General features: G+C 43.0%; 1 protein-coding gene across 1 annotated transcript in view; it reads left to right on the top strand.

The window, feature by feature from the left end:
• Positions 1-12,059, top strand: part of LOC126412948 (lactase/phlorizin hydrolase-like) — a 108,349-nt gene extending 96,290 nt beyond the window's left edge. Inside the window, exon 4 of the mRNA XM_050082839.1 lies at positions 11,872-12,059. Within this exon, the coding sequence (XP_049938796.1) occupies positions 11,872-12,028 (157 nt within the window). The 3' untranslated portion in view covers positions 12,029-12,059. The remainder of the gene's footprint in view (positions 1-11,871) is intronic.
• The last annotated feature ends 1,075 nt before the right edge of the window (positions 12,060-13,134 follow it).

The raw sequence follows: 13,134 nt of genomic DNA, 5'->3' as shown, positions 1-13,134 counted from the left end.
TCTTCCCCGCCCTAGCAGCTATGTTCCTGAGGGGCTCCATGACCCGCCTAACATTGGAGCTCCCAATAACTAACAAACCCCTAACCCCCCACCCCCCCGCCCACCCCCGTGCCTGTCCGGACCTTGCTGAAGGAGCAGCCACTATCCTGGCAGAAGGTCCATTCTGATCCGGCTCAGCCTCCTCCCCAGCATCAGATAGCACACTGAATCTATTAGCAAAGTGCATGGGATTTGGCAGGAGCCTGCTTCCCCCATGCAGCCTTTGCCTTGAGGCTCGAGATCTTGACACAGTCTGCCACCCACACTGAGGTGAGAGTGGGCCAGCCGGCTCAGTCGCACATGAGGTTGGCTCAGTGACAGAGAGCTGTGACATCCCCCCCTGCACATCTAGTACAGCAGAGGCTGCCCCAGGTACCCCATCCCCACCGCACCTCAAGGTGGCACTCGGGAGCTTGTTGACTGTGGCCAACAAAGCTTCCAGCTGCGTTTGGACTTTGGCCAACTTCCCCTGCATCCGCACGCAACAGACACAGTCCCTATCTATCTAGCTAATAACTGATTTACTATAAAAAACTTAAGGAAACCTACTGTCACATAAGGTTAACAGCTACACTCTAGTTGGCAGAAAGGACACTCAATAATGGGAATAAGATTGTATGGTAGAAGCGAGATCTGGTGCTTATTTTCCTGCTAGAGGCTATTTAGTGAATACTAAAGAATAAGGCAGTGACCTACAGTAAACTGCTAGGAGCTATCTCGTGAATATTATAAATGAATTAAACAGTGACCTACGGTAAGCTGCACCTACTGATTATCCCTCGTATTTGTAATTTAAACAAGCGTTTACGTACACGCGAAAGTGACCTAATAAAACTATAAAAACTGCTACCTTAAATGTACCAAGTCTAAATGACACTAATAAATGTAAACACTGGGTATTGTACACTGACAGATGCAGGTACAAAATAAAACATTTAACTAACAGTAGGAGTTCAGAATGTAAAGCACAAATACAAATTCTGCTTTATAGGAACCGATGGGCTTACAGTACACGATCACTAAAGCCCACAACAAGCTAAGGAATTGAAGCAGACGGCGAGGTGCGTTTTAGCTTTCTGCTATCTAAACCATATGTAATAAGGGCTCAGAAGTTGTATTGTACTTAGATCTTCTTGCATTTCATTCCACCAATTTGGATACAAATTTCGACTAACCACAGCTAACTTATTCCAGACTGCACTTTTATCTGGTTCCAAACAAACTTCAAAAAGTTTTTACCTTTATTCTCTACGCTTTCAGATAACTCACCTTCACTGTTTGGATCACTGTTCTGCATAATGTTAATGAAAAACTGCTGTGACTGAACTGGTAACCCATGACTCTCACTTACATCATCACATACATCACTTACCTTACCTGTATTCACAAATAACACCGAAACTTCATTTTTCTTAAACGCCACAAATACCTGATACCATCAATCATCATCACAGTCTATCTAATATTCCTTCTGTTCAACTTCAGATACCCGTGCCACAGTATTAATACTGTTATTATTGTGTAATTGCAGGTGTAAAGGGGGGGGGGGTGGTCCTGTACTTGTTGTGTTTCCTCTCCCCAAAACTGTGGACCTTCATTGACAGCCATGTTAAAAACCTTATGACCTTCATTGAGGCAGATTGTCGTTTCCCAAGTAGTTACCATTATGATTGTTCCTCTTATTAAATTGCCCACTGTTATCCTCATTAATTCTGTTTTGTTGATGCTCAAAATTTCTGTATATTACCATTTTACTCCTCCCCCCATGAATAATGGACCTTGCCATTGGTGGGGAGGCTTGCGTGCCTCAGCGATACAGATGGCCGTACCGTAGGTGCAACCACAACGGGGGGGTATCTATTGAGAGGCCAGACAAACGTGTGGTTCCTGAAGAGGAGTAGCAGCCTTTTCAGTAGTTGCAGGGGCAACAGTCTGGATGATTGACTGATCTGGCTTTGTAACACTAACCAAAACAGCCTTGCTGGGCTGGTACTGCGAACAGCTGAAAGCAAAGGGAAACTACAGCCATAATTTTTCCCGAGGGTATGCAGCTTTACTGTATGGTTAAATGATGATGGCGTCCTCTTGGGTAAAATATTCTGGAGGTAAAATAGTCCCCCATTCGGATCTCCAGGCGGGGACTACTCAAGAGGACATCGTTATCGGGAGAAAGAAAACTGGCGATCTATGGATCGGAGGGTGGAATGTCAGATCCCTTAATTGGGCAGGTAGGTGAGGAACAAGACTTTCAATTAGGTGAATACAGGGTTATAAGTACAAAATCAAATAGGGGTAGTTCAGGAGTAGGTTTAATAATTAATAAAAAAAAATAGGAGTGCGGGTAAGCAACTACAAACAGCATAGTGAATGCATTATTGTGGCCAAGATAGACACGAAGCCCACGCCTACCACAGTAGTACAGGTTTATATGCCAACTAGCTCTACAGATGACGAAGAAATTGAAGAAATGTATGATGAAATAAAAGAAATTATTCAGGTAGTGAAGGGAGATGAAAATTTAATAGTCATGGGTGACTGGAATTCGAGAGTAGGAAAAGGGAGAGAAGGAAACATAGTAGGTGAATACGGATTGGGGGGTAAGAAATGAAAGAGGAAGCCGTCTGGTAGAATTTTGCACAGATCATAACTTAATCATAGCTAACACTTGATTCAAGAATCATAAAAGGAGGTTGTATACATGGAAGAATCCTGGAGATACTAGAAGGTATCAGATACATTATATAATGGTAAGACAGAGATTTAGGAACCAGGTTTTAAATTGTAAGACATTTCCAGGGGCAGATGTGGACTCTGACCACAATCTATTGGTTATGAACTGTAGATTATAATTATTATTAGTGTGAATGCCAAATCATCAAGAAAACAGGAGTGTACTCAAACAAGTAACATTTCGTACCCTCCAGGGATTCCTATTTGAGTTCCTGGAGCATTTCTTCAACACTTGTGTGTTGACTGAACCTACGGCTAACAAATCTAACAGCAGGCACCTGAATTACTCCAATGTTCTATCTGACATAGTGAGGATCCTACACTTCAGCAGTTATCAAAAAATTGACCACACGAGCATACTATATGCAGAAATGAGCTGCAATTTGTTAGAATTATCCTATTAACTGAAGTTGACCACCCACCTTCCCTACAACTGACCTTATCTGTTCCTTATATTTCATTCACTTTGCAGCTTTATGCATAGGTGTTTAATCTATTTGCAGCATAGTTATGTACTTCAATTGGTAAAAACAGATCCCTTATAGGGTCACTTTCCCGTCCATTTGTTAAAAACCCTTTATCTCAGGAGTAGGTAGGTGTCTCAAGCTGCAATTTGTCACATACTAAGCCCTACAGCCAGAATCATGAAATTTGGCAAGAAGCAAGGTTCCACAGTACAAGTAAAGGAAAAATGGGAAAATTGTTAATTTGTAATTAAGCCTCCTGCATGACTTTGTCACATTTATATTATTGAAATTAAAACATTCTAAAAACCTTGGAACCCCTGGGACTGATACCTTTCCAGTATCAATATTGATAACAGGCAAAAATGGTTGAGATTCTTGATTCCTGAAAAGGATGAACCATCTAATACATAATTAAATTTCTACAGAACCGTCAGTGCACGAATCCTACTCACACCTGGCCCATTTTATAAGGGGCGTTCTAAAAGAAACGAGCTGAAGGCATAATTACGGAAACCAGCTCCTGTACGTTAGAAGTATTGACTCTGGCTGTCGGGACACTTGTCCCACTGTGACACAAGGCGGTGAATGGCTGTCTCATAAAATTCCCGGGGCTGCGATTTTAACCAGTTCCACATGTACAGCTGGACGTCGTCGTCCACACGAGTGCAGGAAAGGCTATGCTGATGTTCTTCTTTGACCAAGATGGCCCCCTTCTGATCCATTTCCTGCAGCACCAGACAACAGTGAATGCCCAGCATTACTTGCAAACCTTGACCACCATTCGCCAAACGATCAAATCAAAATGACCAGGCAATCTCACCCGTGGGGTCATTCTGCTCCATGACAATGCAAAGCCTCAAGGCCAACTCAGTCTCGGCACTCCTGCAGAAATTCAAATGGGAGGTTCTTGGGCATCCTCCATACAGTCTGGACCTCTCTCCCTGTAATTACATCATTTTTGGTCCCCTCAAAAAGGCCCTTAGGGCGCAAAGAATGCACCTCGGACGACGACGTTGAGCTGCGCGGAAGTGGTCAACATCGCAGCCCTGGCAATTTTCTGAGACAGCCATTCACTGCCTTGTGTCACAGTGGGGCAAGTGTCTCAACAGCCAGGGTCAATACTTCTAACATACAGGTACTGCATCTGTAATTATGCCTCCGGCTCAATTTTTTTTTTTTTTGAAAACCCCTTATATTTTCTATTCATCTGCATTAACTTACATTTTTACAGGTGCCATTCATCAAACAAAATACAAATTTATTGAAGTCATCCTCCTACAGTCACATAAACAATGACACTTTACCATACACTACAGCATCACAAACAAACGGTCACAGGTTGCTCTCTCTCTTTCCGTCACACACACACACACACACACACACACACACACACACACACACACACATACATAAAATTCAAGCTTTCGCAACCAACGGTTGCTTCGTCAGGAAAGAGGGAAGGAGAGGGAAAGACGAAAGGATGTGGGTTTTAAGGGAGAGGGTAAGGAGTCATTCCTATCCTGGGAGCAGGAAGACTTACCTTAGGGGGGAAAAAGGACAGGTATACACTTCCGTGCGCGCGCGCGCGCACACACACACACACACACACACACACACACACACACACACACACACACACACACACACACACACACACACGTATATCTGTGGATGGACACACGCGCGAGCGCACAGCTGCCCCCCCCCCCCTCCCCCCCGGCCCGCCCCTGGGACCGGAACGACTCCCCACCCTTGCCCCCAAACCCCACATCCCCCCCCCCCCCCCGACCAAGCAACTGACGGTCACAAAAGCCTGAACCCCGTGCGTGTGCTTGCGCTTGTCTGCGTGTCCACCAACACGCCAACGCCCCTGCTCGGCAAGCCACAAAACATTCCATGTAGGAAAAATATAACTAAAAACAAAGATGATGCAACCCACCAAACGAAAGTGCCGGCACACCGACAGACACACAAACAAACACAAACACACACACAAAATTCAAGCCTTCGCAACCAACGGCCACCCCACCAGGAAAGAGGGAAGGAGAGGGAAAGACGAAAGGATGCGGGCCCCAAGGGAGAGGGCAAGGAGCCACTCCAATCTTGGGAGCAGAAAGACCCACCCCAGGGGGGAAAAAAGGACAGGTACACACTCGCGCACACACACACACATCCATCCGCACATATACAGACACAAGCAGACATTTGTAAAGGCAAAGAGTTTGGGCAGAGATGTCAGTCGAGGCGGAAGTACAGAGGCAAAGATGTTGTTGAATGACAGGTGAGGTATGAGTGGCGGCAACTTGAAATTAGTGGAGGTTGAGGCCTGGTGAGTAATGGGAAGAGAGGATATACTGAAGGGCAAGTTCCCATCTCCGGAGTTCTGACAGGTTGGTGTTAGTGGGAAGTATCCAGAATACCCGGATGGTGTAACACTGTGCCAAGATGTGCTGGCCATGCACCAAGGCATGTTTAGCCACAGGGTGATCCTCATTACCAACAAACACTGTCTGCCTGTGTCCATTCATGTGAATGGACAGTTTGTTGCTGGTCATTCCCACATAGAAAGCTTCACAGTGTAGGCAGGTAAGTTGGTAAATCACATGGGTGCTTTCACACGTGGCTCTGCCTTTGATCGTGTACACCTTCCGGGTTACAGGACTGGAGTAGGTGGTGGTGGGAGGGTGCATGGGACAGGTTTTACACCGGGGGCGGTTGCAAGGGTAGGAGCCAGAGAGTAGGGAAGGTAGTTTGGGGATTTCATAGGGATGAACCGAGAGGTTACGAAGGTTAGGTGGACAGCAGAAAGACATTCTTGGTGGAGTGGGGAGGATTTCATGAAGGATGGATCTCATTTCAGGGCAGGATTTGAGGAAGTCGTATCCCTGTTGGAGAGCCACATTCAGAGTCTGATCCAGTCCCGGAAAGTATCCTGTCACAAGTGGGGCACTTTTGGGGTTGTTCTGTGGGAGGTTCTAGGTTTGAGGGGATGAGGAAGTGGCTCTGGGAATTTGCTTCTGTACCAGGTCGGGAGGGTAGTTGCGGGATGTGAATGATGTTTTCAGGTTGTTGGTGTAATGGTTCAGGGATTCTGGACTGGAGCAGATTCGTTTGCCATGAAGACCTAGGCTGTAGGGAAGGGACCGTTTGATGTGGAATGGGTGGCAGCTGTCATAATGGAGGTACTGTTGCTTGTTGGTGGGTTTGATGTGGACGAATGTGTGAAGCTGGCCATTGGACAGATGGAGGTCAACGTCAAGGAAAGTGGCATGGGATTTGGAGTACGACCAGGTGAATCTGATGGAAGCAAAGGAGTTGAGGTTGGAGAGGAAATTCTAGAGTTCTTCTTCACTGTGAGTCCAGATCATGAAGATGTCATCAATAAATCTGTACCAAATTTCGGGTTGAAAAGCCTGGGTAACCAAGAAGGCTTCCTCTAAGTGACCCATAAATAGGTTGGCGTACGAGGGGGCCACCCTGGTACCCATGGCTGTTCCCTTTAATTGTTGGTATGTCTGCTAATTTCTAGTTGCCGCCACTCATACCTCACCTGTCATTCAACAATATCTTTGCCTCTGTACTTCCGCCTCGACTGACATCTCTGCCCAAACTCTTTGCCTTTACAAATGTCTGCTTGTGTCTGTATATGTGCGGATGGATGTGTGTGCGTGTCCGATTGTGTACCTGCCCTTTTTCCCCCTGGGATGGGCCTTTCTGCTCCCGGGATTGGAGTGGCTCCTTGCCCTCTCCCTTGGGGCCCACATCCTTTCGTGTTTCCCTCTCCTTCCCTCTTTCCTGGTGTGGCGGCCGTTGGTTGCGAAGGCTTGAATTTTGTTTGTGTTTGTTTGTGTGTCTGTCAGCGTGCCGGTGCTTTCGTTTGGTGGGTTGCATCATCTTTGTTTTTAGATATATTTTTCCCACGTGTAATGTTTCCCTCTATTATATTCATATATAATGACTAAAAACAAGGATGATGTGGCTTGCTGAGCGGGGGCGTTGGCGTGCAGACAAGTGCAAGCACATGCACGGGGTCCAGGCTTTTGCGACCGACAGTTGCTCCGTCGCGGGGGGGGGGGGGGGGGGGGGGGGGGGGGACGAGGACGAGGGGATGTGAGTTTTGGGGTGGAGTGGGGAGTCGTTCTGGTCCTGGGGGTGGGGGGACTTGCTTTGGGGGGAGGGGGGGAACAGGTGTGCACTCACGCATGCACGCGTGCCCATCCGCACATATACGGGTGTCTGTATATGTGCAGATGGATATGTGTGTGTGTGTGTATACCTGTACCTTTTTCCCCCCAAGGTAAGTCTTTCCGCTCCCAGGATTGGAATGACTCCTTACCCTCTCCCTTAAATCACACATCCTTTTGTCTCTCCCTCTCCTTCCCTCTTTCCTGATGAAGCAACCGTGGGTTGCGAAAGCTTGAAATTTGTGTGTGTGTCTGTTATTGTTTCTATCAACGTACCAATGCTTTTGTTTGATAAGTTACAGAATATTTGTTTTTAGATATATTTTTCCCACATGGAATGTTTCCCTCTATTTTATACACACACACACACACACACACACACACACACACACACACACACTCCCCCCTTCCTCTTCCGCATATGATATACCATTGTCTCTGATGAACATTCGCTGCCCCAGACAGTGTAGGGGGTTCTAGTAGATAAAATGTCTTAGTCACATATCTCAGAATGTACAAGGTGTTACCCAGTAGTTCCCAAAATCTAACACTAAATATCAGCATGGAGCACAAGATCATACTGTTTTTGTTTTCCATGTTGGTATTCTAATTGCTGTGGGTTTATTTGTCATTGTTATTTTTCATTTGTAGTTCACTGTTGCTATTTGAGTTTACATATTGTCATTTGGAGGTAGTGAGTGGAGCTGTGGATGCTAGAAAATTAAGTGCCTACAGGAGAAATCGGACCATTAGCAATGTATTATTCTGCTGCAGTTCAACAGAGGGGTGACAGCAGCTGAGGCAGAGAAACATATGTGTCTTTAATAGGAATAATGCCAAGGGACAGAGAATGGCAAGAAAATGGTTTTCTCATTTACAGGAGGATTGTTTTGACATTAGTGACTCTCCAGGTTCAGGAAGACTTTCGACATTTAATGAAGATTGTTTAAACGCATTAATCCTCAATGATCCACATTAGTATACTTAAGAACTGTCAAAAGTGAAGAACTGTGATCATTCCAACGTTGTGCAACATTTTCATGCAGTGAGGAAGATTCAAAACTCTGGTAAATGGGTACCACATCCTCTAAGCTGAAATCACAAAAATCAATGGGTGGCCATATGTGCATCTCAGCTTGCTTGTTATCAATTAGCTTGTGAACAACACTGACCATTACTATCCTGTACCATCACTGGTAATGAGAAATGGAGTCTTTATGCTAATATAAGTTAAAGAAAGGATTGATTGAGCCCAAACAAAGCAGAAACTCCCCGTATAAAGACCAGCGGTCATCAGCAAAAGATAATGTTATGCATTTGGTGGAACAGCGACAGTGTAGCATACTACCAATTTCTTCCCAGAGGTGTAACCATTACTGCTCACATTTACTGTCAGCTTCTAAAAAAATCTTGCAGACACAATCCAAGAACAAAGACCAGGAAGGTGGCGTGGACTGATGCTATTCCACGATAATACCTGCCCTTATTCTGCTAGACTGACAAGAAAGAAAGAAAGCTTTGGGTTTTGGAAAGTCATTCCACACCCACCTTATTCACATGATCTTGTGCCCTCAGGTTTTCGTCTTTTATGCTCTTTGTCGAACAACCTTCAAGGAACTAATTTTCTGGATGAAAATTTGCTCCAATCTTCACCTCAAAACTAGATGATTTTTACAGTTGTGGATTCGAAAAGTTATCCCAGCATTGGCAGACGGTTGTAAATAGTGAAGGAGAATATATTATTGTAGTCTAATGTCTCTGTTATGTTTAACTGTTGTGTTTTTTAAACTTATGGAAAAAACGCTATAAACTTATGCACCAACATAACACAATCACATCATGCAAGATGTGCCCTCATACCTCCAAAGTAGTGGTGCCCTAGGGAAAGCAGGCACTGATTTGAATCCCCTCTATCATGTCAAATCTTCATCCTTTCAACTTCATTTTCGTCTTGGGAAAGAGAAAGAAATTGCACAGAGCCAAGTCAGGTGAATACAGTGGGTCAGGATAATTTTCTTCTTCTTCTTCTTCTTCTTCTTCTTCTTCTTCTTCTTTCCTTTCCCCTTCCAGAAACTGCTGCATGATGAAAGATGTATGTGGCCTTGCATTGTGTGGCAAAGGACTTAGTTATTCTTGGCCACTTCTCGTGATGTTTCCTTCTCATATCCTTCCTTAGCAGCCTTAGAACATCACCAGATGTCATGCACCGTCTGCTTACAGTCTTTCACAATCGCATTCCGAACAGCACTGATATTTTCTGCTGTAATGCTAATAGATGATCGTCCTGGATGTTCATCATGACCATCATCATCATTGTAGACATCAACAGATGTCTTACCATTTTTAAAAAATTTAAACCAGTCGTATGTTTGTGTCTGGCACAAAGCATCATTACCAAATGCTTGCACTACAATTTTGTGTGTTTCTGCATGTGTATTACTAAATTTAAAACAGAACTCCATACAGAAACACAATTCTCTCACATGGGTCATTGCAAATTTGCAAACATGAGCAAATTTCACACAGGAAACCTACTTATCAGCAATAAACAGGTCCGCTTAGATAGAACACACTTGGCATACTGACACTCGAAATCTAGTGGTGTTTGCTTGTACTACCATTTGTAATTGTGGGTCATTCAAAGTTCAGGAACTTTTGGGTAGCACCTTGTACTCTATGTGCTCTTACAACAGTCAGCAGTGTGGCACTGTGACAAAACTTTGGTGGTAAACTCCTTTTCAGCACTTAATCTTTCAAAACCTTCATATGATACAGTGTAATTTCTTGAAAACTGAAGATGCTCCACCTAGGATAGGAGAATCTTTTGTGTAGAGGAAGAAAATATTTGTATTTTGACAGTTGGGTGCATGAAGTCCCCATCAATGGCTGGAAGAAGAAAAATATATAAAATTCAACCATAAACAACAACAAACAAAAGATAGTATACAGCATTTGAACAGTGTTAGACTATTCATTTCTACCAAGTCCAAAGAATGTGCAAGCCAGAGTATGTGTTTGGTATACTGACAGTTTTCTTTGTTAATGGCCTGAAATTCATTATATTTACCACATGTTACTAACGTTATTGTAACTCTGGCCTCCAGAACCTTTTGTGTTCATAATATCTGACAACTATATTGTGGTGCAAGTTTGTATAAATGCACAGCAGAAAAGAGTGTAACAGAAAATGTAAATAACAATTTGTGCCCATTTGTAATATGTAAAATATGTTTTAAGAATAATGACACATGTGTTATTCAAACATCCAAAAACACTCACAGTCATGAATAGATAACACCAGACAGTCAAACAATGGAAACATCAGGTAGGAATATCAACAGTGTAGGAAAAGACAGATTGCTACTTACTGTAAAGACGATATGTCAATTTGCAGACAAGCATGATTAAAAGACACTCACGTATAGCTTTAGGCCACAGCCTTCATCAGCACACACACACACACACACACACACACACACACACACACACACACAAGCACAAGCACAAGCACAAGCACAAGCACACCTCATTTGCACACAACTGCAAACTCCTGCATCTCGGGCTGGAATGAAACATCACGTTTGATGGAAGCAGGAGTTTGCGGTCGCGCGCGCGCGTGCGCGCGCGTGTTTGTGTGTGTGTGTGTGTGTGTGTGTGTGTGTGTGTGTGTGTGTGTGTGTGTGTGTGGGCGTGCGCGCGCTATATGAGAGTCTCTTATACTCATGCGTGTCTGCAACATGATGTGTCTTCTTTATGGTAAGTAGCAAACTGTCTTTTCCTGCAATGTTATTCCCAGACAGTATTATTATTTTTAATTCAAAATTAGAGATGACTATTTTTACATGGGAATGCAGGCTTTCTTGGTGAGTTTTGATGATAAAGTGTTCTTGGACTATCAGCCGAGTCAGGGTGTCCTTTTGATAAGTTTCCTACTCATCATCTTTGTCTGCACATGTCGAGTACGAAACTTGTCAAAATGTTGCCACAAAACTACGCTCTGACTCGGATGACAACCTGAGAAGATTTCATCATCGACTATTTCTACCTTGAAAAACAGTGCATTTTGGTTGCAGGGTCATGACTGTGTGGGGTGCATAGCATGTGCTACATGTGCTATTTGGGTAAACCATCTGCCCAATGTGCAACACGATACTCACAACTGATTAAATTCAACACTGCATAATCTATTCCTACCATTCCTGTCTTTTATACCATTTCAAACTTGACTATTATTTCTGGTGAAATTAACCTGAAATAAATACCATGTAGCTGCTTCAACTACTGCAACAACACTCTCATATTGCTATGCCATTACTGCCACAGTAACACACAAGGTTTCTTTCACAAATAACTAAGAGGAGATAGTCTCGGGGACTCTTTAATAGATTTTAGTATTCAGCTTGTAAGTAATTAGGGTCTTTACACTGACAAAAATGTATGCTCATTTACAGGATCAAGTTTGGCCTCTACTCGGTGGACTTCAAGCACTCGGACAGGAAGCGGCGTCCTAAGCAATCTGCACGAGTGATTGCCGCAATCATTAAGCGCAAGCGTCTGCCACAATGGCTGAACATGACTGCTGAAAGCATAGGCAAAAGTTTGGGTTAAAGAAGTATTATTGTGGCTATATGATCACTTCTTCAAAAAAATAAACTGTGATATTCTTTTACATCTCTACAGATGTGAAAGTGAGAGCACAACATTTTACTATAATGAGTTGAGAAATACATCCAGTCAAATATAAAAGAATTACACAGATATGGTGTCATACCTTTAGGAGCCCAATAAAAGAAATTTTGTATTCAACATGTAACACAATCATATATTATGTAGGTTACACAAATACAAACAGCCATATAACGATCCACAAGACTGATACTAGACAGAGTTCTTTAGACTTTCATAATATAATAGGAGTACAATACTGCACATTTTAAAATGAAGTTTTTATACTAATGATCAGTCTCATATCTTTATCTACACTTCAGTATAAACTTTATACCAGTGGCAGTCAACCTGGTCCCTACCGCCCACTAGGAGGCATTCCAGCTTTCAAGGTGGGCAGTAGATGGTAGGGGTTTTAAAAACATTTTCATTAGGTTTCCATACAATCTTACTGCACCTCTGTTTTGTGCAACCAGTGGGCGTTTAGAAAACTTTACTAGTAAAAATCACAGAAGTTGACTATCCCTGCTTTATGCACACACAAAAATACACACACCAAACAAAACAAACCTGAGTAATAACAACATCCAACATGCCACATTTTTTTCACATTTTCCCTTTCCCAGTAAGTTTCATAGTTCTGAACATTTATAATAAAGTTCAGCCACACAGAACAAGAACTAGATATCTGACAATATAATGAAACATTAGTCACAGCCAACATCCATGTCCATTTTTAATGTTATACAGTTAAAAATTAATGCATCCCATATAACAATCTCATCAGGTAAACAGGGTATAACAGAGTAATTTACAGTTTTGTTAGCTACAACACAGTGACAAGCTCAAGAACATTAAACTCCTTAACAGTGAATCTACTACTTTTATTTACATACATCTAATGAATTTAAACATTAAAAGAAAAAAGAAAAAAAACACTAACCTTACTGAGGTTTACCTATCAGTAACTTTTCTTACACTTACTACACAGAACAAATATCGACAGGATGGAGACAGAAATGCTAGAATTCCATAAAGAGGAAGTAATA

This window comes from Schistocerca serialis, chromosome 7 (assembly GCF_023864345.2).
Source record: "Schistocerca serialis cubense isolate TAMUIC-IGC-003099 chromosome 7, iqSchSeri2.2, whole genome shotgun sequence".
Taxonomy (NCBI): Eukaryota; Metazoa; Arthropoda; class Insecta; order Orthoptera; family Acrididae; genus Schistocerca; species Schistocerca serialis.
This window is presented reverse-complemented; position numbering and strand designations above follow the sequence as displayed.